Below are 27,504 nucleotides of genomic sequence, written 5' to 3'. Positions count from 1 at the left end.
TAGCTCCATCTCCTTAGTGTGTTTTTTCGAGTTTTTTGAAGTTTATTTATCGTGTCTGTGCTACTACACATGTCTAGTGTGCATCTTATTTATATCCTAAGGATATTTCTAGTGTAAATATGCGGGAAGCGAGGAATATCGTGTTTATTCCCGCGAAGAACTGCTGGCCCTTTGACCCGCGGGACGTGGGGGCATTGTCCACACAATACCAGGGGGATCTGAGGAGGAATTACAGAGGCTGCAGGGCCGGAGCTAAGCTAACGGCTAAGAAGGCGGAGAAGCGGTGGAGGTATAAACCCTCTCTTCCGTCAGTGGTTATGGGGAATGTCAACTCACTGACCAACAAAACGACGAGCTAGCGTGTCTGGTGAAGAATCAGAAGCTCTACAGGGAGTGTAGCGTGCTGTGTTTCACCGAGACCTGGCTTCTCTACAGTGAGAGTGGACAGGGACCCGGCGCTATGCGGCAAGCGGAAAGGTGGGGGGATTGCGCTTTTCATTAACACCAGATGGTGCAACCCTGGACATGTGAACGTGAAGGAGGTGATCTGCTGTCAGGATATTGAACTGTTAGCGGTGAGTCTCCGACCTTATTACATGCCGCGGGAGCTCTCTCACACGATCCTCATCTGTGTTTACATTCAGCCGAGAGCGAACGTGCATGCGGCGTGGGACGTCATCCACTCCACCGTCGCAGCGCTGCAGACACAGCACCCTGACGCCTTCTATGTGATTACTGGTGATTTTAATCACGTTTCACTGGACTCTACCCTGCCTGCCTTTTTCCAGTTTGTGGACTGTCCCACCAGGAAGAACAGAACCATAGACTTGCTGTATGTGAGGGATGCATACAGGGCTATTCCACTACCACCGCTGGGGAGATCAGATCACAACATGGTCTTCCTACAGCCTTAGTACAAACCACTGGTACTGAGGCAGCCCACTACCACACGCTCATTCAGAGTCTGGTCTCCTGAAGCAGAAGAAGCCCTCAGGGACTGCTATGACACCACTGACTGGAGCATGCTGCTGCACCCACATGGTGAGGACATTGAGGGGGTGACTCACTGTGTTACAGAATACTTGAATTTCTGTATGGATGTTGCTGTTCCCACAGAGACTGTACGCTGCTTTCCAAACAACAAACCCTGGATTACCAGCACCGTCAAGGACCTCCTCAACCAAAAGAAGAGGGCGTTCAAAGATGGAAACTTGGTAGAGCTGAAGCGCGTACAGGGGGAACTCAAGGTACGTCTTAAAGAGGCCAAGGAGTCTCTTTGGAAAATGGTGAAAAGAAAGCTGCAAGATAACAACATGAAGGAAGTCTGGGGTGCGATGAAAACCATCACTGGGTGCAAAAACAAAATTGTTCTGTATATTCTACTGCATATTCCCACTGTTCTGCATACTCTACTGCATATTCCCACTGTTCTGTATATTCTACTGCATATTCCCACTGTTCTGTATATTCTACTGCATATTCCCACTGTTCTGTATATTCTACTGCATATTCCCACTGTTCTGTATATTCTACTGCATATTCCCACTGTTCTGTGTATTCTACTGCATATTCCCACTGTTCTGCTTATTCTACTGCATATTCCTACTGTTCTGCATATTCTACTGCATATTCCCACTGTTCTGCTTATTCTGCTGCATATTCCCACTGTTCTGTATATTCTACTGCATATTCCCACTGTTCTGTATATTCTACTGCGTATTCCCACTGGTCAGTATATTCTACTGCATATTCCCACTGTTCTGCATATTCTATTGCATATTCCCACTGTTCTGCATATTCTGGAGCATATTCCCACTGTTCTGCATATTCTACTGCATATTCCCACTGTTCTGCATATTCTACTGCATATTCCCACTGTTCTGTATATTCTACTGCTTATTCCCACTGTTCTGTATATTCTACTGCATATTCCCACTGTTTTGCATATTTTACTGCACATTCCCACTGTTCTGTATATTCTACTGCATATTCCCACTGTTCTGTATATTCTACTGCATATTCCCACTGTTCTGCATATTCTACTGCATATTCCCACTGTTCTGCATATTCTACTGCATATTCCCACTGTTCTGTATATTCTACTGCATATTCCCACTGTTCTGCATATTCTACTGCATATTTCCACTGTTCTGTATATTCTACTGCACATTCCCACTGTACTGTATATTCTGCTGCACATTCCCACTCTACTGTATATTCTACTGCATATTCCCACTGTTCTGCATATTCTACTGCATATTCCCACTGTTCTGCATATTCTACTGCATATTCCCACTGTTCTGTATATTCTACTGCATATTCCCACTGTTCTGCATATTCTACTGCATATTCCCACTGTTCTGTATATTCTACTGCACATTCCCACTGTACTGTATATTCTGCTGCACATTCCCACTCTACTGTATATTCTACTGCATATTCCCACTGTTCTGTATATTCTACTGCATATTCCCACTGTTCTGCATATTCTACTGCACATTCCCAATGTTCTGTATATTCTACTGCATATTCCCACTGTTCTGCATATTCTACTGCATATTCCCACTGTTTTGCATATTCTACTGCATATTCCCACTGTTTCGCATATTCTACTGCATATTCCCACTGTTCTGTATATTCTGCTGCACATTCCCACTGTTCCTGCATACTCTACTGCATATTCCCACCGTTCTGCATATTCTACTGCATATTCCCACCGTTCTGTATATTCTACTGCGTATTCACACTTTTCTGTATATTCTACTGCTTATTCACACTTTTCTGTATATTCTACTGCATATTCACACTTTTCTGTATATTCTACTGCATATCCCCACTGAGTTTTGTGCATACTCTGCCCATGGAAGGAAACTTGACCATTAATTCTGTTGATCGTGACAGTAATGACAAAGAAGACGTCCTATTTCTTGATTAAGGCGTTCCACTTGACCATTTGCTTGTGGTGTATGACCTGAAGTAAGACTGACAGAAACTCCCAATTTATCCATGAACGCCTTCCATACTTGTGAAGTGAATTGCCCTTGTCTGACACAATGTCCTCAGGGATGCCAAAATTTCTGAATAAGTGGGTAAACAGGGCCTCGGCTGTGAGGAAAGCAGTGGGTATGGAAGAGAATGGTTTGAGTTTGCAGGCCTTAGAGAATCTGTCAATAATCACCAAGATGGTGGTGAAACTGTAATGAGACAGCTACCCTGAAGGGAAGATCCAGATAGCTGTCTCAGACTTCTATTTAACCTGGTGGAATATAGCACCAGGATGAACTCAAAAGCAAATAAATGAGAAATGCAGTGAGCTGGGATTGAACCCAGACCGTTGGTGTGAAGGGCTAATGAGTAGACCACAACACTATGGAGGATTATGAGTGCTTGGTGACTGTAAGGGTTTTAACACTGCGGGCAAGGTTTAGAACACTGATTAATTACACAAACTAAAGTGTGAGAGAAGAAAGAACTGCTTTACTGTGGAGAAATGTAAGAAATGAAAACACAAAGCGGCAAAAAATAAATTATAAAACGCTGAGAGCGGGGCTCGAACCCTCACGAGAATGGGCTCTGAAGCGCAGTGAACACAGCCAACACGCTGCGCCACCGGGGATGAGCCGATGACGTCAGCGCCGGACACAACTTAATGACTCACAGCAAGCGGGAGAGTGAGCTAAGTGAATGAAGTGAAAAAAAAAATAAACCAAGCAGAAATAATGATTTTAAAACGGTAAAAAAAACAATAAGGGATAGAAAGAAAAAGTAAGCGAACTTAGAAGTGAAGGGGAATCCCCTCTGGTCGCTATAAACGATAGAAAGTTTTTTTTTTTTTTTTTTTTTTGACGAAAGTACAAAGAGAGAGAGAGAAGGGGAAAGACAGCCTCGTGGTGACACGACCAGCGAGGTGAAGGGATTAGAGCGACGCAGGTAGCTCTAGAAGAAATAAAGAGAACCTCTCTGAACTGAGCCCAGTATACACCGTTCTCATAGAGGTTAAAGATAGAGAGCCACTTGGCAACTCAGAAAAGATCGCTAGAAAAACCGGCGTGGTCTTGCTTTCTGAAGGGAATACTCAAGACTCTGCGCCGAGGAACCGGAAGGTTATAAGGTAGTGACACCAGCTGTTGTTAATCGCGCTGATTACCACCTGGCTTAGAGCGTGGCCTCCCTCTAGTGGTGGGAAGACCACGGCGCGGGCGGCCTCTTACAGGACCCCCTCCCCGAGGGGCGGCTCCAGAAGTCCCAAGCCCAGCCGCCCGATCACGCCGAAAAGCCCGGATGAGATCCGGATCAAGAATCCGAGCAGCTGGAACCCAAGAGCGCTCTTCAGGACCATAACCCTCCCAATCCACCAGATACTGTACTCTGCCCCTCACCATACGGGAATCCAGTATTTTATTTACTGTATAGGCCGGAGAGCCAGCCACCATGCGAGGGGGCGGCGGGTCCATCGGCCTAGCCCCAGTTGAACATAGGTAGGGCTTGAGACGCGAAATGTGGAAAGTGGGATTGATCCTAAGGGACGGCGGCAGCTGCAGCCTGTATGACACAGGGTTGACTCGGCGGATGACCTTGAAGGGCCCGATGTAACGGGGGGCCAATTTTTTGTTGACCACTTTGAGCGGAAGGTCCTTAGCCGCTAACCACACACGCTGACCTGGACGTAGAGATGGCCCCAGCATACGCCTCCGATCTGCAGTGGCCTTGCGTGATGCAGTTTGTGCTAGCAAAGTGGCCCGTGCACGTTGCCACGCCTTCTTGCAACGCCTCACCATACTGAGTGCAGAGGGAACGGCTGTGTCTGCTTCCTGGTCTGAAAACAAGGGAGGCGGATAACCAAACTGACACTCAAAAGGGGACATTCCCAGAGAGGAGTGCCACAGGGTGTTGTGAGCGTATTCGGCCCACAACAAGTGATCCGCCCAGGTGGTAGGGCAAGTGGATGCCAGACACCGGAGAGACTGCTCAAGGTCTTGGTTCACCCTCTCGGTCTGCCCATTAGACTGAGGATGATACCCTGAGGACAGACTGACAGAAGCCCCCAGAGAAGTACAAAAGGCTTTCCAGAACCGACTCGAAAACTGGGGGCCTCTATCTGATACCAGGTCTACAGGGATCCCGTGGTACTGCACTACTTGGTGGAGAATGAGTTGAGCAGTCTCCTGAGATGATGGGAGTTTTGACAGGGCGACAAACCGAGCTGCCTTTGAAAACCTGTCCACAATCACCAAAATGACCGTGTTGCCTCTGGATTTGGGTAATCCGGTGATGAAATCCAAGGACAGATGTGACCATGGGCGATGTGGGACAGGTAAAGGGTGTAGCAGTCCAGGGGGTCTAGTCCTGGGCTCCTTGTTTCGTGCACATACATCACAGGAAGCCACAAACTGCCGAACCTCTCTTGCCATCTTAGGCCACCAGAATCGTCTGCTCAGGAATTCTAGTGTGCGTTTAACCCCTGGATGGCCTGAAACAGGATTGGTGTGTCCCCAGTCCATAACCTGAGTCCGAGCAGATGTGGGGACATACAGCCTGTTGGTGGGGCCTCCGCCTGGGTCTGGCTCAGTTTGTAAGGCTGCCCGGACTACTCCCTCAATCTCCCACTGCAGGGGGGCCAGTATGCGTTCGGGGGGAAGGATAGGAGAGAACTGTGGTACAGAGGGTGCCTCCCACTGCCTGGAAAGGGCATCAGGCTTAATGTTCTTGGATCCTGGACGGTAAGATAGAGTGAAGTCAAAGCGACTGAAAAACAGGGCCCAACGGGCCTGTCTAGGGTTCAGCCGCTTGGCACTCTGGATGTACGAGAGGTTCTTGTGATCCGTCCAGACCAAGAACGGGTGTTTGGATCCCTCTAGCCAGTGTCTCCATTCTTCAAGGGCCATCTTAACGGCCAAGAGTTCCCGATCTCCCACATCATAATTCCTTTCAGTGGGAGTCAAACGGTGAGAGAAATAAGCACACGGATGGAGCTTGTTGTTCTCACCTGAGCGCTGGGACAGGACAGCACCAACCCCAATGTCCGAGGCATCCACCTCCACCAAAAATGGGAGGTCAGGGTCCGGGAGGCGTAAGATAGGGGCACTGATAAACCGGTGTTTGAGCTCCTCAAAGGCTTTCTGGGCCTCGTCGGTCCATTGGAATAGGCCTGGCTGCTTGCGGGTCAGAGCAGTGAGTGGTGCCGCAACTGAGCCAAAGTTCCTAACAAACCGGCGGTAAAAGTTGGCGAAGCCCAAAAAACGTTGCACTAGGCGGAGGGATGTTGGGCGAGGCCACTCGGCCACTGCTTTCAGTTTGACAGGATCCATAGCTAAACTGCCCTTGGAAACCACAAACCCCAGGAAATGCACTGTAGCTACATGGAATTCAGACTTCTCAAGTTTTACAAAGAGATGGTTTTCAAGGAGCAGCTGTAGCACTCGGCGAACATGAACAATATGCTCATTCAGGTTTTTGCTGAATATGAGGATGTCATCCAGGTAAACGAAAGTATATAGGCCGAGGGTCTCGTGCAGGACCTCATGGATAAGTCTTTGGAAGACAGCTGGTGCATTCATTAGTCCAAAAGGCATTACTAAGTATTCATAGTGGCCTGTAGGGGTGACAAAAGCTGTCTTCCATTCATCCCCGGGGCGGATCCGTACCAGGTTGTAGGCACTCCGAAGGTCCAATTTTGTAAAAATAGAGGCCTGTTGGAGTGCCTCAAAGGCTGTTGTCATCAAAGGCAAAGGGTAGCGGTCCTTGACCGTGATTTTGTTGAGGCCTCTGTAATCGATACACGGTCGTAGACCCCCGTCCTTCTTGCCTACAAAAAAAATCCTGCCCCAGCAGGAGATGTTGAAGGACGGATGAACCCCTGTGCCAGTGCTTCTTTTATGTATTCCTCCATAGCCTCTCTCTCAGGCCCTGATAGAGAAAAGAGGCGCCCCCTAGGAGGAGCAGTCCCTGGCATTAATTCGATGGCACAATCGAAGGTACGGTGAGGTGGTAGGACCTCAGTCTTCTGCTTGCTGAAGACCTCCTTAAGGTCATGGTAAGCCTTTGGTACCTTGCTCAGGTCAACAGGCTTTTGGTGTGGTGTTCCATGACTCTCCAGGAGGCCAGGGCATAAACATGAAGCCCTACAATGTGAACCCCACTGACGAATGCTTTTGGAGAGCCAGTCTATATGAGGGTTGTGCCTTTGCAGCCAAGAATACCCCAGGATTACAGGTAGACTTGGTGCTTGGGTCAAAAAGAAAGAGATGCGTTCAGTATGTTGACCCACTCTCATAATGACTGGTTTGGTCTGTTGCTTAATTGCCCCTGATCTCAGTGGGAAGCCATCTATAGCCGACACTGGTAGAGGAGTGGTAAGGGACTCCAAGGGTAAGCCTAGTTGGCGTGCTGTAGAGATGTCCATGAAATCGCCTGCTGCACCGGAGTCAACAAATGCAGTCAGGCGTCCCTCCTTAGGTGGTGTTCCCCATATCAAAGCGACTGGGAGAAACAGCCCACTTGACTGGGGACTGAGGAGAGAGCCTACCCTGGGGTCCCCTACCGGGGGTAGGCTTGGCCTTTTACTGGCCTAACAGGGCATTTTTCTATTTTGTGGTCACCCCCACCACAATACATACATCTGCCCTGACGGCGACGTGTCTCGGCCTCTTGGGGGGTGAGGTGGGTGCAACCGAGTTGCATGGGTTCATTCCCATCAGCCCGAGACTGTGGCCGGGAATAAGGAGAAGGTTCGCGAGGTTGAGGAGTACGCGGCCCCTTCTTGCTGGCCCGACGACGTTCCCGAAGACGGTTGTCAAGCCGTTAGCTGTAAGAGCCAAGTCATACAGGTCCTCCAAGGAATTTGGAGGATCACGGACTGACATGAGAACTTTTAGCTCTTCACTGAGGCCTTGTTGGTAAACAGCTATAAGGGCAAGGGAGTCCCATCCACTCTCAGCAGCCAGGGTACAGAAAGCAATATTGTAGTCTGCAATAGACCGAGTACCCTGGTGTACATTGAGGAGGGCAGTGGCAGCATCACTGCCCCTACAGGAGCTATCAAAAGTCCGCCTCATGGCTCCGGCAAAGAGAGAAGAGGTCTTACAGTCTACAGATCCAGCCTCCCAAAGGGCTGTAGCCCATTCTAAGGCACGGTCAGAAAGGAGGGAAATCATGTATGCGACCTTAGCGTCCTCAGTGGGGAACCGATTAGGGGCTTGCTTAAAGGCCAAAGAGCATTGGAGCAGGAAGCCCCGACATCCACCTGGCTCACCACTGAATCTCATAGGGGCTGGTAGCATGATGTCTGCAGAGGATGCAGTGAGAGGCGGAGCCTCAGCAGCAGGTGGGGCTTCATCCTTGGGTGGGATTGTTAACAGTTGGACAGCCACTGTTAACTCCTGCATACGCTGAGCTAGCTGATTTAATGCCTCCTCATGCTTGCCCAGACGAGCACCCTGAGTTGTTATGGCCTGCTGCATTGCTGCCTTATCTGCTGAGTCCATATTAAGGCAGAGTCTTGCTGTAATGAGACAGCTACCCTGAAGGGAAGATCCAGATAGCTGTCTCAGACTTCTATTTAACCTGGTGGAATATAGCACCAGGATGAACTCAAAAGCAAATAAATGAGAAATGCAGTGAGCTGGGATTGAACCCAGACCGTTGGTGTGAAGGGCTAATGAGTAGACCACAACACTATGGAGGATTATGAGTGCTTGGTGACTGTAAGGGTTTTAACACTGCGGGCAAGGTTTAGAACACTGATTAATTACACAAACTAAAGTGTGAGAGAAGAAAGAACTGCTTTACTGTGGAGAAATGTAAGAAATGAAAACACAAAGCGGCAGAAAAAGGTTTGAAAAAAATAAATTATAAAACGCTGAGAGCGGGGCTCGAACCCTCACGAGAATGGGCTCTGAAGCGCAGTGAACACAGCCAACACGCTGCGCCACCGGGGATGAGCCGATGACGTCAGCGCCGGACACAACTTAATGACTCACAGCAAGCGGGAGAGTGAGCTAAGTGAATGAAGTGAAAAAAAAAATAAACCAAGCAGAAATAATGATTTTAAAACAGTAAAAAAACAATAAGGGATAGAAAGAAAAAGTAAGCGAACTTAGAAGTGAAGGGGAATCCCCTCTGGTCGCTATAAACGATAGAAAGTTTTTTTTTTTTTTTTTTTTTTTGACGAAAGTACAAAGAGAGAGAGAGAAGGGGAAAGACAGCCTCGTGGTGACACGACCAGCGAGGTGAAGGGATTAGAGCGACGCAGGTAGCTCTAGAAGAAATAAAGAGAACCTCTCTGAACTGAGCCCAGTATACACCGTTCTCATAGAGGTTAAAGATAGAGAGCCACTTGGCAACTCAGAAAAGATCGCTAGAAAAACCGGCGTGGTCTTGCTTTCTGAAGGGAATACTCAAGACTCTGCGCCGAGGAACCGGAAGGAAGCCCTTATAAGGTAGTGACACCAGCTGTTGTTAATCGCGCTGATTACCACCTGGCTTAGAGCGTGGCCTCCCTCTAGTGGTGGGAAGACCACGGCGCGGGCGGCCTCTTACAGAAACCTTGTGAGGGTGGTAGATCTGTGATATAGTCAATAGACAAATGTGACCATGGTCTGTGGGGAATCGGTAGGTGTTAAAGCTTACATCTATGAGTCTTTGTAATAGCACAAAGAGAACAGGACTGGACGTAGATATGGACATCCTTTTCCATGCTAGGCCACCAATAACTTTCAGACAGGAGATGGGTAGTGCGACTCGTACCCAGATGTCCTGTGGCTAGTGACGCATGTGCCCACTTGATAAGGCGATCTCTGCAAACCTGGAGTACAAAAACTCGGTCGTTAGGGCAGTTAACAGGTGTGAGATTTGATAGAGGGGCTTGCCTTATGTCCTCATCGATATTCAATTGAATAAGGGCCACAATACACGCTGGATTCAAGATGGTTTTTGGTTCTTGTTCGGTTCTCTCGTCTTCGTACAGTCGTGACAAGGCATCTGCTTTGCCATTTTGAGATCCAGGCCTGTAGGTGATCACAAAATCAAAGCAAGAAAAGAACATCATCCACCTGGCTTGCCGTGAATTTAGTCTTTTAGCAGTCCGCAGATACTCCAGGTTCCTGTAATCTGTCAGAACAGTAAACTGATGGTGAGCTCCCTCCAACCAATAGCACTATTCCTCCAATGCCAACTTGATGGCCAGCAGTTCTCGATTGCCAACGTCATAATTGCGCTCTGTGGGAGTAAAATTCCTTGGACAAGAAAGCACAAAGAAAGAGTTTTGCTGGTTTATCGTTGCGAGAGAACAGCACCTATTCCGGAGTCACAGGCATCTACCTCTACTACAGGCAAGGTAGGATCAGGGTGTCTTAGCATGGGTGCCGATGTGAATCTTGTTTTGAGCACCTTGAAAGCATCTTCAGCATCAACAGTCCAGAAAGCTATGTGGGTCTTGTGGAACTGACACTTTGTAGTTATCTCCTAAGCCATTGCCTGACGTGCTGGACGTGTTCTGACATATTAGAGGAGTAAATGGATATGTCATCAAAAATAACAACCACAAAATTTCCAAGCATGTCTCTCAATACCTTGTTGATAAAGGACTGGAAAAAAGATGGGGCGTTTACCATCCCATAACTCATTACCATATACTCATAATGGCCAGAGAATCACTCTATTCCATTCATCTCCTTCTCTGATTCTCACTAGATTGTGTGCACTTCTCAAATCTAATTTAGTAAAATAGCATGCTCCATGTAGTTGTTCAAGTGCAGAATGCACTAAAGGCAATGGGTAGTGAAATTTCTTAGCTATGGCGTTGAGGCCCCTGTAATCTATAGACCGCTGTCTTTCTTCTCCTCAAAAACCTGCAGAAGCAGGGGAAGTGCAATGTCTAATAAAACGCTGGTCTAGAGCCTCTTTAATGTACTCTTCCAAAGCACTAGTTTCTGCAATTGAGAGGGGAAAACATGTGACCTAGGAGGGATCTTCTCTTCCTCTAGCTCTATAGCATAATCAAGGCCTATGAGGTGGTATCACAGTGGCTTTGGATTTGCTGAATACTGGCATGAGATCATCATATTCGTTGGAATGTCAGACAGGGCTGTGTTGGAAGGGCTTTTAATGGTAGTGGAAGCTACTGTTAAAGGAATGCATCTTTTAAACCATCTTTGCACCAGTTTGTGATGTCCTTTTCCTGCCTTGAAATGCTAGGATTATGTTCGGTGAGCCATGGCAAACCCAATATAATTGGGTGAGAAGAAAAACTGAGCACATAAAAAGTCAACATCTCACTGTGAATGGCTCCTACTTTCACTTTAAGAGGCTCTGTGGTGTGTGACCACGCCTTCTCCAATAGGCTGTTCCTTGTCAGCGTGGATCCTTCGATGCTCCTTAAGGTAATGCAATGTCACGAGGACAGTGAACATGTTTAATGAGTCTGGAGGATCAGGCGTACTCACCGCATCAGCGCACGAATCGGAACTCATGCGCTGGGTGATGTAGCCTGACATTGCACAAGGGCGAATGGGACAGCTCATTCGGAGGTGCCCCTCCTAAAGGCGATCCAACAAAATACTAGAGTGCTTGACCTTTTTTTTTGGCGGCGACGTTTTTTTGGCCAGTCAGTGTATAGTTATAGTTATATTAAGCATATAAGTTTTGAATCACTTAAAAATTTTTTAGAATATATTTGGTGGCTCTAGGTGGTGCTGTTTTTTAATATTTTTGTTATATTTCCATGATTGTTTACTATTTCTGCTGCATCTGAACTGCATCTCTGTGATCTGTAATGAATGTGATCTAACAAAACCTAACCTTGAAAAACCTCAGTGTCACAAACTCCCATTCAGATCCAGAAACACATTAGAATATCACAACATATGTACCTATTTTTTGCTATTGTATAGGTCTAATGCACTGCCACCCTTGGACTGGCCTCTGCCATGCCAGTTTGACCAATACGAGCTGCGGATCGAGGTGCAGCCGCGGCCGCATCACCGGGCCCACTACGAAACCGAAGGAAGCCGAGGGGCTGTGAAAGCATCGCCAGGTGGACATCCTGTAGTGAAGGTCAGATTGCTGAGGAATCTATGAACTGCATGAATGAGAGCTGATCCACTGACACTATATAGATTTACTTCAGGCTTCTACAGACTGATCCTCGAAAACATCTTTTATAATGTTGTGGATGAGGGTCCTTAAAATGTAAAATTAGAATAAAGGTACTGTTATGTTCTAAATGTTAGAGTTTGTTTCCTGGACGAGGATTAAGCCTAGTCCTAGACTATATTTTCCCTTTTATGACAAATGCCTATTCATGATGCTGTGTAGTTCAAGAATAGGTTTAATCCATGTCTGAGAAGCTGCTCCTTATAGTTAAAACTGTGTTTTTAAAAGCTATTGACATATGCAAAGTTATTATTATTGTTTCCATGCGATACATTGTGATGTACATACACAAATACATAAGCATGTCAGTATTAGGCCTGTCACAATATATGGTATTCCCTTTTAAAGAGTAATGAGATTTTAATTAATACAAATATTGAAACACTGTACAATACATCAATCACAAAAATGGTCAAGCCTTATAATATTATATAATAATATGTAGGTGTCTCAATACGTTTATCCATACGGTGTGTTTATCCTTGAGATCCATCTGCTTGCTATTAGGGTTAAAATATAATTGTACAGAATAAACTTGTTAATTTTTTTATTTCAGTCTGATGTGAGAATATTCATTCATGTGTGGTTCGGTATTTACCCGAATACTGTGTTTATCTCAGATTTGTTTTCCTGTTTGTGTTTTCGATCCTACAGCTGGCTGGATACACAGAGCGGCAGCCTCTTTCTCTACAGGTGTTTGTGGGAACAGCTGATGACAGGTCAATTCGGCCACATCCGTTCTATCAAATACACAGGTACTACCATCCTAATGATATTGTAATGACTCATGGGACATTGCAGTTAACATGTCAAGAATTAATTGCTTGAATTTCTTGTCCTCTTAATGTGTTTGAGAGCATCAGTTGTAAAGTTGTGAAGAGGTAGAGTTACAGGTATACAGTGTATGGCTCTATTTGAATAATGTTATAATACATATTATGGTAAGAACCACTCAGCTAAGTAAAGAAAGAAATATGGGAAAAATTAAGGTCAGTCAGTCCGACTTTGAAAGTATCCTCAAGTGCAGTTGCAAAGACCATCAAAAGCGTTATGATGAAACTGGCACTCATTACGACCGCCCCAGAAACGTGAGACCAAGGGTTACTTCTATGCACAGGATGAGTTCATCAGAGTTACTAGCCTCAGAAATCGCAACTTAACAGCACCCCAGATAAGAGCCATCTAAATGCTTCACAGAGTATTTTGGTTTGTTAAACCTGATTCCTTATGTGTTCCTTCATATTCTGGATGACTTTGGTATTCATTTACAATGTAGGAAAAACCTCTGACAAAAATATTTTTAATTTATGAGAGCTAAATAAGCATCTTTCTTTCTCAGAGTGACAGGGAAAATGGTGGGGACAGCGAGTCAGGAGAGCATGCAGGCTGGAACCAAACTGCTGGACATCCCCCTGAACCCAGAGAACAACATGACTGCACTGTGAGCAGCACACAATTACATTCCGGACATTCTGTTTAAAATGAATTTTTCTGCTTGAAACATTCACGTTGGCAAATGCACAGAATTCAGGCATATACATTCCTACCACTGTTTTCTAAAATACAGCTTACATTAGGCATTTGTATTAGGGATGCACTGAGGTGAGAATTTTGGCCGGGGCTAATTAAGGATTGTAATCGGTGTATCTCCACACAGTTTAAGGAGAGAGTGTGATGATGTGAGGCATGGTCTATGTTTCTCTAGAATTGACTGCGCAGGGATCCTGAAGCTGAGGAATTCTGATATTGAGTTGAGGAAAGGAGAGACGGACGTTGGAAGAAAGAACACACGTGTGCGCTTGGTTTTCCGCACTCATCTCCCTCTGGCCCCGCCCCTTGCTCCTCCAGGAAGGATCTTAGCACTGCAAGTGGCCTCTCTACCCATAGAGTGCTGTGAGTACGTCCAATCAGCAATCTATTGTATATTCGGTTTTCAGCTGTGTCCTTCATCCATAACTTTGTCAGTAGGGTTAATGTAGGTATTGTGATATACACTGAGTGGAGCTACAGTCTCTCATCAGAGTAAATATTAATGAATAACTCTCTAAATGTAGGTATTGTGATATACACTGAGTACAGCTCCAGTCTCTCATTAGAGTAAATAATAATTAATAACTCTCTAAATGTAGGTATTGTGATATACACTGAGTACAGCTACAGTCTCTCATTAGAGTAAATAATAATTAATAACTCTCTAAATGTAGGTATTGTGATATACACTGAGTGGAGCTACAGTCTCTCATTAGAGTAAATAATAATTAATAACTCTCTAAATGTAGGTATTGTGATATACACTGAGTACAGCTATAGTCTCTCATTAGAGTAAATAATAATTAATAACTCTCTAAATGTAGGTATTGTGATTGTGATTGTCAGGCTGGGCAACATGAGGAACAGGGCATCTTGATACATGTAGAAGAGATAAATAGAGAAAACAGAAAGACGGAATGGAATTGATTTTTGACAACATTTGTGGAGAACAGGAAATATAAAATATTATCAAAGTGTGGCTAATGACTTCAGCAGATCTGAGTAAAACAGCCAACTAGAGGCTTAGAGCCAGAAGGTAACATAGACACAGAGACACCCTGAGACACTGGCATCCACCCACTCCACCGTCCACAAACCTGAGTGACCGTGAGTGCATTGGACGAATAGCAGCACCAGCATTCAGTTTACCACAATTCCCTCTGTCCATGAACCCCTGAATCTGCAGCCTTATCTAAAAGGAAAAACATTAATTACCAAAAGCTAAACTAAACAAGCAAGTTTTAAGGGTAGACTTAAACATTGAGTCTTAAAGATTGTGTCTGAGTCCTGAACATATCCAGGGAGATTATTTCAGAGTTAAGGAGCTTTATAAGAGAATATTATTTTGTCTCTTTTTGCATCCAGCCCAGCGGTCTGCCCAGGAACTGCCCGTGGTCGAGTCTATCAGCCTATCGTCATGCTCTGTGGAGGGAGGGGAGGAGCTTTTGGTGGGCGGGACCAACTTCCTGTCCGCATCTAAAGTGGTGTTTATGGAGAGGGGCTCTGGTCAGTACTACCAGGGTCTAAAATGCTTTAACCCCCTGAGGGTGTGAAAAAATTCCTTATGTATAAATGTACTGTATCTATGTACAGATAGCATGTTCATTTTATTTATTTTTGGATATATAAAATGTCCAGAAAATGAAAAGAAAAAGAAAATGAAGAAAATCTAAAACACCTGCCATTTGAATAGGGGTACACATAAAACTATATGTGCAACCCCAATTCCAGTGAAGTTCGGACATTTTGTAAAACATAACTAAAAACAGAATACTTCCTTTTCAACCTATGTTCAATTGAATACACTACAAAGACAAGATATTTAATGTTCAAATATGTTGCAAATATTCACTCATTTTAAATTTGCTGCTGCAACACGTTCCAAACAGGTTGGGACAGGGGCATGTTTACCACTGTGTTACATCAGATATTCTTTTAACACTCAATAAGCTTTGGGGAACTGAGGAAACTAATTGTTGTTTTGTAGGTGGAATTCCTTCCCGTTTTTGCTTGATGTTGTATTTTGCACTTCTGTTTGAAATGTGGATTCTTCAGACCACAGGACACTTTTCCACTTCGAAAGGTATGGGTGTGTCGAAAGGTGGGCGTGTCGAAAGGTGTGGGCGTGTCTTAATGTGATGTACGCAATAGAGTAGGCGTGTCAAAACTTTGCTCCCGAAAAGGATTAAATACACTTATAATGATCACTTATAATGATCACTATAATGAACTTTTACCCGATTTTCAAACTGTTTAGTTTGTTACAAAAAGCAGAGTTGTAGTAATGATTCAGGACGCTGTCACACATTACAAATCCTTTATATTATGTTCTTTAACAAAGACAGACATATAGTATGGCATATTAATAAGTGTATAAATTAATTAATTTTATATTTATATGTGCATAGACACACACACACATATATATATATGCAGTTTTCAGACCTCAAATAATGCAAAGAATTATAGATTACATTCAAGAGGTTAAATATTAAATTAATTGTAAATATATATATATATATATATATATATATATATAATTAATTTATGCCCTTATTAATATGCCATACCATATGTCTTAGTTAAAAAGGAAAAGATTAAATATTTCAGCATGAAAGCATGTATTTGTAATGTGCGACAGCGTCCTGAAGTCCTGAATCATTACTACATCTCTGTTTGTAACAAATCAATTCGTGTGTAAATCAGGTAAAAATTGTTGTGAATATTATAGGTTTATTAAACCCCTTCCTCAGTGTAAATAAACCCACTGGGGGCGCACGGTTGCCGACTCCAAAATGGCGGCCACGCTGAAACGCCAGCTCCAGTAGACCAATAGACGACCACCTTTTGACACGCCCACACCTTTCCACACCCCCACACCTTTTGACACGCCCACACCTTTCCACACCCCCACACCTTTTGACATGCCCACACCTTTCGACACGCCCACACCTTTTGACACGCCCACACCTTTCAACACGCCCACACCTTTAAACACACCCACTACTCCGAGCTGCAGAGACCCACATCTCGGATTCAGGGGCGTGTCTTTGGTGTTGTAAGAGCACGAAAAAGACACCTTGTGTAGCTCCAACGGCGCAAAGGGCGTGTTTTAATCCCCTTAATTATTCATGGGTGTGTTTTGGGCGTAACATTAAACCATAAAATCCAATTAGTGTGCCAGTAGCAAAGGAAACTGACCTGGGCGTTCACAATGTACACCAGCAGCTCATTTAAAGAAACAGCAATGTTATTTTATTCTTTATTCTGTTTATTGTTTATGTAAAAGCTGGGTTTGCAACACTCAATATTAATCAATCACTCAATCCATCAACCTATTTCTTGCAGGGTTTGAGTGAGAATGATTGAGAATGAGCATCTGTAAAATGCCTTTATCTGTTATATTAAGATACAATTATTAAGTCTGTGTACTAAAGATAAATATAAATTCTTCTAAATGTCAGAAATAAATTTAACTAATAATAACTTATAGTTACTGTGCGTAAGTATATTTTATTTTAATTGCTGAAGGCTCTGGGAGAGGTGTTTTTTGCTGTGGTAAAGAAGTGATGGTATGGGGTATTTTGGTGAGCAGGGCGCAGGGTTATCACTGATTCATCATGGTTGTGCGGCTGACTGTTCGGGGTTTACTAGTTGGGGTTTAACCGGATCAGTCTCGCAGGTCCATTTTCCGCTGCCAAGATAGAAACACGCCAGAAAATTACCTGAACACACATCATTTCCACACCACCACACCCATCTGCGTTAATGTATTCCTAAAGTCCAACGCTATTTTAAGGACTTGTGTGCAAGGCGTAAAAATAGACTGTTGACAGGATGCAACGCGCCTCACCACGCGCCCTGTGCAGGGTGCACGACAGGGCCCTGGGTGTTGCTGGTGTCTGGCTTTCACTTTGGCAGAGGTTTAACTTGCACTTGTAGATGGAACTGTGTTCACTGATTTTCACTCAAGTGTTTCTGAGCTCATGTGGGAATATCTGTTACAGAATGATGTGGGATTTTAGTGCAGTGCTGCGAGGGATAGAAGATCACGGGCATTTAGTGTGTTTTTTTTGCCTTGCTGCTTAATTGCAGAGATTTGTCCAGATTCTCTAAATCTTTTGATGATATTGAGTGTGGATGAGAATATCCCTTAATTCCTTGCAATTGCACATTGAGAAATGTTGTTCTTAAACTGTTGGACTATTTGCTCTCGCAGTTGCTCACAAAGTGGTGAACCTCGCTCCATTTCTTACTTGACAACAACTGAGCCTTTTGGGGATGCTCCCTTTATACCCATTCATACCCACTAACCTGTTTTCAATTAACCTGTTCAACTGTGCAATCTTCCAAACAGGTGTGTTTTGAGCATTCCTCAACTTTCCCAGTTTTTTATTGCCCCTGCCACAATTTCTTTGGAACATGTTACTGCATCAAATTCAAAATGAGTGCATATTTGCAACAAAAAAAAACAATGAAGTTTGAGCATTAAATATCTTGTCTTTGTAGTATATTCAAATAAATATGGGTTGAAAAGGATTTGCAAATCTATTTATTACATTTTTATTAATCTTTTACACAATGTACCAACTTCATTGGAATTAGGGTTGTACATATACATATTTTACATGCTTTTGATTGGCTGATGATATCAGTATGTTTTTTGTTTGGTTTTATAGATGGTAAACTGGAGTGGGAGGAGGAGGCACATGTGGACCGAGACAAAAGCACAGAGGTAGGAACATGCACACACACAGACACACACATTGTTTATGAATTAAAGCATGTATATCCCAGTGTGTGTGGTATTCATGTGTGTATAAATAATATACACAATATTCTTGTTGTGTTTGTATGCACAAACAGAGAGTGTATAAATGTTTTCTGTGTTTTTTGTGTCAGTGTGTGTTGTGTGTGCGAGTGCCAGCCTACAGTGACCTGTCTGTGAGTCAGCCCATCTCTGTCTGCCTGTACGTATCCAATGGCAAACGCAAGAGGAGCAGCACACACTGCTTTAAATACCTGCCCAGTGAGTAAGACACACACACACATACACACAAAGCGTATGTGAAACAGGATTTTTGCTGTTTATATAGTGTGTAGAAACTAAACTACAAACACAGTATATTTTCAGTTCATCATATATCAGAAATGTAGCCCCACACATTTAGTCTACCTTCTGCTGTTTGGTCCAATCAATTGGGTCTACAGTAGTCTAGACACACCTGTTTACCAATTTAGCCATATGTATTAAGTCTACAACAGTTAAGGTACAGATTTTAGCCCCACCTTTTTTTCCACCTATTTCCACCCATTCAGCTTTAAACAGTTTGCTCACACCTTTTAATCAGTTTAGCCCCACCCATTCCATCTAAAGCAAGTTAGGCACACTTTTTTTCTAGTTTAGCCCCACCTTTCCGGTTTACAGCACTGTAGCTCCTTCAGTTTACCAGCCCTTAGCAATTTAGTCCCACCTATTTATCAGTTTAGCCTCACACATTAGGTTTACCACAGCCTATTACAGTTCAGCACTACTCATTCAGCTTACCACAGTTTAGCCCCACACATAGAGCCTAAAGGAGTTCTGCCCTACTCATTGCACCCTAGAAGAAGAATTTAGTCCCGCCCACAAAGAATCTACACATAAGAAAACAGTAACTCTTTCATATTTAATCGTGAATTTTTTTCCTACTTTCTCCCCCCTCTCCCATTCTCCAGTCATGTATAAGGAGGAGGACCCCCTCTTGTCCCGCCCCTCTCTTCTGAACTTGGAAGGGGTGACTCTTTGCCCCACGAGGGACCATTCTCTGGCTGATGACAGAGTTGCTTCCTTCCAGCTGCCGCCGTACCCCAGCGAGTTCTCCTACCCCCACCAAGGGTACCAGGATGACTTCTGCGCCAAACCCGACGCTCAGGAGGACAGCTCCAGAGGCCATGAAGTTCTAAACGAGAGAAACCCAAGCTTCGAGAGCTTGGAGCTCGGCTTCACTGAGCTTTTACCCCCTCTATACCCCCCACGGGTGATTCAGCGCTCCTGCTCACCTGCCCCACCATCACCCTCCCCCTGGCTGGACTCCCCCTACTTGTCCTCCTCCCCATCCCCTTCTCACTCCTCCTCTCTCAGCCCATTCCCTGCAAGCAGTCCCATATCCACCTCCCCACTACCGCCTCTCCCCCACTCACCTTATCCTCACTGCCCCCCCTACCCTCAGGAGATCTGCCCCTACCCTTCATACGATACCTGGGAGCACCAATCCCCCCTCCCAGATGAAAGGGAGGGGGCGGATGAGCAGTTGGGCTTGAGTGGAGCTCCACCAATGCACAGCATCACACTAGAGGAAGGTAGGTAATTAGGAATGTGTGATATTGATACTGATTCATGAGACTTGGACTGGGCGATATGGTAATACATTACATTTTCATTACATTAGCAGTAAAAATATACAAACTCACTGTAAATAAATCAGTAAGACACTTAGGGCCTGATCTTACACCCTCCACTGTGGGTGTCACAATGCTCATTGCTATCTTACATCCCACCAACAGTTTATTTTTACACCTCCTGCCTGCATCCTTTAAATAGCAACGATGCTCGTAAATATATCTACGCTGATGGGCTTGGTGGTCTTGAAATAAGGGTGTGTTTAGGTAAATTTCTGGTGTATTGTTATCTTGGCAATGAAAATAAAAACACAGATGTGCCAGGCGTTCATTGCTATCTTTAATTTGTGTACACCCGTTTGTTACACACACATGGACATGCAGCAGTGCACAAACCCATAGTGTGTGCCTGTTGGCAGATATGCAAACTCTACATCCTCAATAAACAGAATAAAAAATTAAATAACATTATTCTACATCAACATAAATTAAAGTCATTGTTATATTATGTAAATAATTGCTTGTGCACCTTCACAGCGTAAATGAGCAGGTCAGTTTCCTCTTCTGAGAAGTGTTGGACACATCCAGGCCTCTACTAGCAATGTGTCAAAATCAGAGTGCACCTGGCTCTTGAAGGGAATGGCTCTGGTTGGTTTATTGCACCTTACTGCCCAAACACAACTATGATTAAGTGCAGTTATATAACTTAATTTTCCACGCCTTACTCCTCCCACTCTCCGACCTATATAAATATATACTCTCCATCACTTCCTCTGTACCTGCATGTCAAACAACCTCGCATGTGGTGTTGGCTCCCGCTCCTTACCTGGTCCATGATGGCATCCTTGTACTCCTCCCCCCCCTCCAGCCGTTCCCTGCATTGGAGATCGGACTGTCTCGGGCCCGCAGACGATGCTCAGATGCTCCAACAAGCATCGCTTGTTCTTTCTCTTCCTCGCTTCCAGCCTGGGTCTCCGGCTCTCTTCTGCCTGGCCCCCAGGAGCTGCAGGGGCTTCGCCCCCGCGGCTCTTCTTCCTCACTGCCGCCCTCGACTCACCCTGTACTCCCTGCTGGCTCGACGGTCCTCACTCGCGGCCCATCCACGGCTCTTCCTCTGTCTCTTCAGGGCAGTCCTCCTCGTCCTTCTCTCTCTCTTCTTCCCGCTCACGTGTTAATTCAACCCTTGCTACTTGTCTCTCTTTCCTCTTCTTCTCTCCTTCCTATTCTTTTTTTCCCCCATCATCCCAACTCCGCCCCTTTCATTCCGACCCCACCCCTCGACATCCCGACTCCGCCCCTCGTCATCCCATATTCCCCATCATCTCTCTCTCTCTTTCTCTCTCATTCCTCCCCTACACCAGTCTGTCTATCCACCCTACCCCAGTCTGTCCATTCTCTCTCTCTCTTCTCTCTCTCTCTTCCCTCTCTCTCTCCTGGGCCATCCTCCTCATCATTCTCTCTCTCACTTGCTCTCTCTCTCTCATCCCTCCTTTACACCAGTCTGTTCATCCTCTCTCTTTCTGCCCTCTCTCTCCTGGGCGATCCTCCTCATCATTCTCTCTCTCACTTGCTCTCTCTCTCTCATCCCTCCTCTACACCAGTCTGTTCATCCTCTCTCTTTCTTCCCTCTCTCTCTCTTGGGCGATCCTCCTTGTCATTCTCTCTCTCTTCTTCCCGCTTCCATGGTAAGTATCCAACCCTTGCTCTTGTCTCTCTTCCCTTCACCTTCTCTCCTTCCTGTTTTTTTCCGGTCATCCCAACTCCTCCCCTCATCTAACTCCTCCCCTTATCATCCAACTCCTCCCCTCGTCATCATCTTAACTCGTTCTCGTGGTAAGTATTCAACCCTTGCTTCCTCTCTCCCTACCCTCTTCTTCTTTACTTTCTATTCTTTTTCCCGTCATCTCAACTCCTTCCCTCGTCATCCAACCCCTCCCTCATCATCCAACTCCTCCCCATCATCAAACTCCTCCCCTCATCATTCAACCCCTTCCTCATCATCCAACTCCTCCCACATCATCCAACTCCTCCCCTAGTCATCCACCTTCTCCCCCGTCATCCCGCCATCCTCCCCTGTCATCCCTCCTCCTCGGCCGTCTACCCACTGTCCTCCCTCAGCTTTGCCTCTGCCTTCTTTCTTCCTGAGCCGCGCCCCGGCCCCTGCTGCCCTGTCAGTGGCTTCCTATCTGGCTTGCTTTTGTCTCCCACGGCATGCCTCACAGCAGCTCCTGCCTCTCTGTCATCTTCGTCCTCACTTTAATCATCATCATCCTGCCTTCCTCTTCATCCTCACCTCCTTCATCGACATCCTCGCCACCATCATCCTCGCTACCTTCACCCTCGCCTTCATCACCTTACCATCGCCATCTTCGCCGCCATTATCACCCTCATTGTCTTCGCTATCATTACTGCCATCTTCTTCATCATCATTGCCATCTTCATCACCATCGTCATCGCCACCATCTCTGTCTGCATCATCATCATTGCCTTTATCACCACCATCGTCATCATCTTTTTGGCCATCTTCATCACCATAATCATTGCCACCATCTCTGCCCACATCACCGCCATTATCGTCATTGCCTTTATCACTGCCATCGTCATCACCATCTTTGCCTTCGTCACCATAGCCATCGTCTCCATCATTGCCTGCATCAATGCACTAATTACCTTTGCGTCATCTTTGTCGTCATTTACAATCATCGTCACCATTATTGCCATCATCGTCATCATCATGCTCATCTTCGCCATGATCTTCGACTTCCAAACCATCCTCAACCTACTTCATTTCACTTCCCCCGGTCAAGTTGGACCACCATGGGCACTCTGTCTACCTTCCTTGGTCGCTCCTGCTATGCGACACGGAGCGGCGGCTTCTCTTTGGGGGCTTTAAACCACACCACATTACACAATTTCCCACTTTAACCGATTCTGACTCCCAGGACCTCATCCTCTATGCTGTTATTCCAGTACATTCCATATTCGGATAGGCTGGCAGCACCTCAAAACACCTCACTTAATTAATGACCTTCTATCTTTCTTTCTCTAGGACTCCACACGGCCTTCATCATCTTGCCAGCATTTGTTCTTCCTTTTACCTCTCTGCCTTAATTACCTCTCTGCCTTAATTCTTCCTCAACTGCTACTCTCCTCACCCCTTCCAACCACCACCTATGCTTTGTTCTTCAGAGACAGCAACGAGAGCCTCGCGCTCTCAATCAGCAACTTCTTTGCTTCTTATATTTTGTGTTACTGTATTCCATACCCTGCGCAGGTTATGTCTCTCCTTCTACTTTGCAACACCTTAAAACCTTTTCCTCCGGCTCATTTAGTTCCGTTGCCTGGATTTAAGCCCTTCTACTTATGTAAATCCACTCTCAAGATTCTCTGACAGATCTCTCTATCCTAGATTAAGTAACCTTACCCTCAAACCAGACACATAAATTCACCAGCTCGAATCAGCGCAGCCTCCGGCTCACCCAAGGACTACCCAATCACACATCCCAAATTCTACAACACTAGAGATCCCAAGCCTACCACAGCTACATACCCACTCACAATTTTCTTGCTGTACTCAAACTTCAGATCAAACTTTTTGGGGCTTCACGCTTTTCCAGCGAAGCTGCCCCGAACTCCTGCCCAATCCCCTTCTCTTTTCCTTCTCTTTCAGTCAAGGGCGTGGGGAAATACGAGCAAAGTGGAGTTATGTACATAACTTTGTTTTGGCAAATGGATCCATGCCCTTACTCCTCCCACTCTCTGACCTATATAAACCATCGCTTCCTCTCCTTTCTCTCTTAAATAAAAATGTGTTAGCATTATTAGGGTTAGTATGTTGTCATCATTTATAGAAGTTAATTATATCGCATCAATAATGTTAATAGGTTAGCATTGATAAAGTTATCAGGATAGGGTTTATAAAGTTAATATATATATTAGTATCAATAAAGTTAATACTTCAGCATTAATTATTTTGTTGGCATCAATAAAAGTAATATATTCCAAAATTGTAAACAGCAATAAAGTTGTTAGAATAAGTAAAGGTAATATGCTAGCATCACAAAGCCATTGTTAGCATGAATAAATCTAAAATATTAATTAGCATTAATAGTTATTATTTAAAACAAAAAATAATGTTACAATTTATTCAATTGTCATTAAAACAGTGTTGGCATTAAGAAAGTCAATATGTTGCTGCTGCTGCTCAATGTTAAAGAATACCCAGAGCCCAGTCCAGGTTGTTCAGATCTTTTTGCTGTTTGCTTTTTTAAAGGACAACAAAGTTAAGCTAGCTTATTTACCTACAGTGAGTTTTTTAGTTTGTTATAATTTGTGTCAAAACACATGAACCTGACTTAACAATGTTCAAGGTAGTTATTCTACTATATAAAATGGAATGGAGAGATATGTAAACCAAATCCTGAGTCAGATTTGGGTCATCGCTTATTGGATTCTTCATTTTCATAGTTTCATCTTTTGCAAGACGAAGAGTTGATGCTTGGTTATGTGTGCAGGTCTGAGAAGGACAGAGTTTATCTGATGAGTTACCGAGATACCTGGCCCAAACATAATACAGTAGAATAAAGATATATATATATATATATATATATATATATATATATATATATATATATATATATATATATATATATATATATATATAGTACCAAATATTATATAATATTCTGTAAATACATAGATTAAATGACTTTTGGGTGATTTGTACTGATTATTGTTTATTGTTTTCTCCTCCTTTATAGTGAACGAGTTTATTGGTGAGGACATCAGAGCCTTTCATGCAGGCCCTCACACAGACAGCAGGCCTGGATGACCACACTGTACCCTTTTATAAATCTGCCATAACAAGAGCATTATTAATATCATATCACTCTCTTATGTATACATTTATATCTGTTTATGGTATGTTGCCCAGATAAGGCAATATGCAGAGCTGCAGTTTTGACTGTTGTAATACAGAATGCAGGGGTTCATCTGTAAGTATGTTTATAGATTTCTTTTACTTCATCATGACTGCATATTTGAATTAATGTTTTTTAATCTGGTTGCCAAAATAAATTATCATTGTAGTATCTGGGTTCTCAAGTGCCTTTATACAGTATTTGCATTAGATATACATAGTAGACTCTTGTTTCCTGTTAGGCCACCTCCAGCCTGAATACAAGATGATATATGGTCAGACTCAGATGTTGCAACTGGGCATGTAGATCCTGCACACTTGTAGGTAGCTGGTCAAATAAATGCTTAAATGCAAGTAACTGTTGAAGTCTGGCTTAGAGTTTCCTGTGAAACACGTGCTATGTGTGGGCGAGCATTATCCTGCTGATAAATGTGAAAAATGCCAATTGGAAGCCCTGCCACAGGAGCAATACTCATGGATGTCTTGCGCATATCACTGAGCTGTTAATGCCAGGATTGAAGCACTCACTGCGAGGTCTTCATACTCAATCCCAAACAGAAACTGGAGTCGTCTCTGAAGACTGTACGGTTCCAGTCCGTGGTGTTCACAACACCACTGCAAACAATATTGACATTGACTGGCTGTTGAAGGGCCTAAATATGAAATGTGTATAATGAGTGTAGCTAAACACGCCAAACAAAAAAAATCTCTTAAAATGAAATTATTAGAAAAGCAGTTTTCTTGTGACAAATTTGAGACTGTCATGATCTGGTAGGACTCAAACAGGTAAAACAGATAATCAAAACAGAGCAAGGAAAACACATTGTAAAGCAGTATAAACCAAACAAAACTCGGCGAGAGGGAGAGCGTGAACTGAGGGGGTGAAAATACAGAGGGGAACAGGTGAGGCTAATTACATTGATAACTTCCTGTTGGGGCCGCGTGCAGAGTCATGTGATTGGGTGAGTCATTGTAGTACAAGTGTAGTGCGTTCTGTGTATTGTAGTTCGGTGACTGAAGAGTGCAAAAAAAAAGCTGAGTGCGAGACAGGAGCTCTATCAGTGCCAGACATGACAGAGGCTTATAATAATGTTTTGCATTTAAAGTAGTAATAAAGATTAGGGTGTCAAATTTTGTCTCACAATGTCATATGATGTCTACATACTCATATATTATTACTAAAAAAAAAAACATGCATTGATTAGACCATTTTTTGCATATATATATATATATATATATATATATATATATATATATATATATATATATTAGTGGTGTTGATTGATTAAAACATTTAATACGATTAATCACAACAAAATTCCAAAATTCTGTGATTAACTGCGTGGTGTTAATTACAATTATAGTATATATTTGTTTGAGGGGAGATAAAATCAATGTAGGGTGCTGGAATAAAGAGTGCATGATAAATTGGATTGTAAATGTCTCAGCTTGGTTGTGAGAATTTCTGAATTCGAACTTAATTTGATGAGAATAAAAATCCCAGCGATAGGAGCAGGGCAGAAAAGCAGGGGTCTGTGTGTGTGTGCGCGCGTGCAAGTGTGCTTGTGAGAAAGAGAGAGGTAGACAGGGTGCTGGAAGTTCAGAGCGCGCCGTTTAAACGTTCAGCCAGACAACAGATCAGTGCATTGGGCATGGGTGGGGCAGATTATGGCGGAAGCAGTGGTCAAACTTGGTGACTTAATTAACTTGCGTTAAAAAAATCGTAACGCGTTACTGATTCCAAATTACCAGGATGCGTTAACACTTCAACGTTGACAGCCCTAATATATATATACTCACATTTGCCAAAAATATCTTATCACCAGGACTTTGGATAGATATTCTTGGCTTTTATGCTGTTACATGTGGTGTAAAACTAACACATAAAACATGTTAAACATGTTGAGGGAAGTGTGATGATCTGGGGCTGCTTTGCTGCTTCAGGGCCTGGACACCTGCTGTAATGGATGAAACCAGGAATTCTGACTGTTTACTGTTTAGGAGAATGTCCGACCATCTGTTTATGATCTCAAGCTCAGGTGAACTTGGGTTCTGCAGCAGAACAATGATCCAAAGCACACAAACAAGTCCACCTCTGAATGGCTTAAAAAAACTAAATGAAGGTGTTGGAGTGGCCTAGTCAAAGTCTGATTGAGATGCTGTAGAATTATCTCAAACAGGCTGTTCATTCTCAAAAACCCTCCAAAGTGTCTGAATGAAAAATAATCTGTAAAGAAAAGTGCAGCCGAAATTCCTCCACAGAGATGTGAAAGACTCATTGTCAGTTATCAGTAAAGCTTGATTGCAGTTGTTGCCGCCAAGGGTGGCCTAACCAAGTTATCAGGTTTAGGGGACAAACACTTTTTCACACAGGGCTAGATTGGATTTTTTTCCTTTAATTATTTTAAAAAGTGTGTTTGATAATATAAAAAAACAGTATTACAAACAAGCATAAACATGACATTTAGGCGTCAAATATTTTTTTTACGCCACTGTATGTATATACGTGTTTGTGTGTGTTTGTT

General features: G+C 43.9%; 1 protein-coding gene across 1 annotated transcript in view; it reads left to right on the top strand.

Moving 5' to 3' along the window:
* The window catches only part of nfatc4 (nuclear factor of activated T cells 4), a 49,373-nt gene extending 24,222 nt beyond the window's left edge, over positions 1-25,151 (top strand). Inside the window, exons 5-13 of the mRNA XM_015602183.3 lie at positions 11,889-12,051; positions 12,805-12,905; positions 13,490-13,591; positions 13,856-14,043; positions 15,046-15,186; positions 18,360-18,415; positions 18,583-18,709; positions 19,399-20,022; positions 24,822-25,151. Coding sequence (XP_015457669.3) covers positions 11,889-12,051; positions 12,805-12,905; positions 13,490-13,591; positions 13,856-14,043; positions 15,046-15,186; positions 18,360-18,415; positions 18,583-18,709; positions 19,399-20,022; positions 24,822-24,892 — 1,573 coding nt within the window. The 3' untranslated portion in view covers positions 24,893-25,151. The remainder of the gene's footprint in view (positions 1-11,888; positions 12,052-12,804; positions 12,906-13,489; positions 13,592-13,855; positions 14,044-15,045; positions 15,187-18,359; positions 18,416-18,582; positions 18,710-19,398; positions 20,023-24,821) is intronic.
* Positions 25,152-27,504: the final 2,353 nt, after the last annotated feature.

Source organism: Astyanax mexicanus, chromosome 8, assembly GCF_023375975.1.
Source record: "Astyanax mexicanus isolate ESR-SI-001 chromosome 8, AstMex3_surface, whole genome shotgun sequence".
In the NCBI taxonomy this organism is placed as follows: Eukaryota; Metazoa; Chordata; class Actinopteri; order Characiformes; family Acestrorhamphidae; genus Astyanax; species Astyanax mexicanus.
The sequence above is the reverse complement of the archived record's forward strand: the minus strand, read 5'-3'. Positions and strand labels throughout refer to the sequence as shown.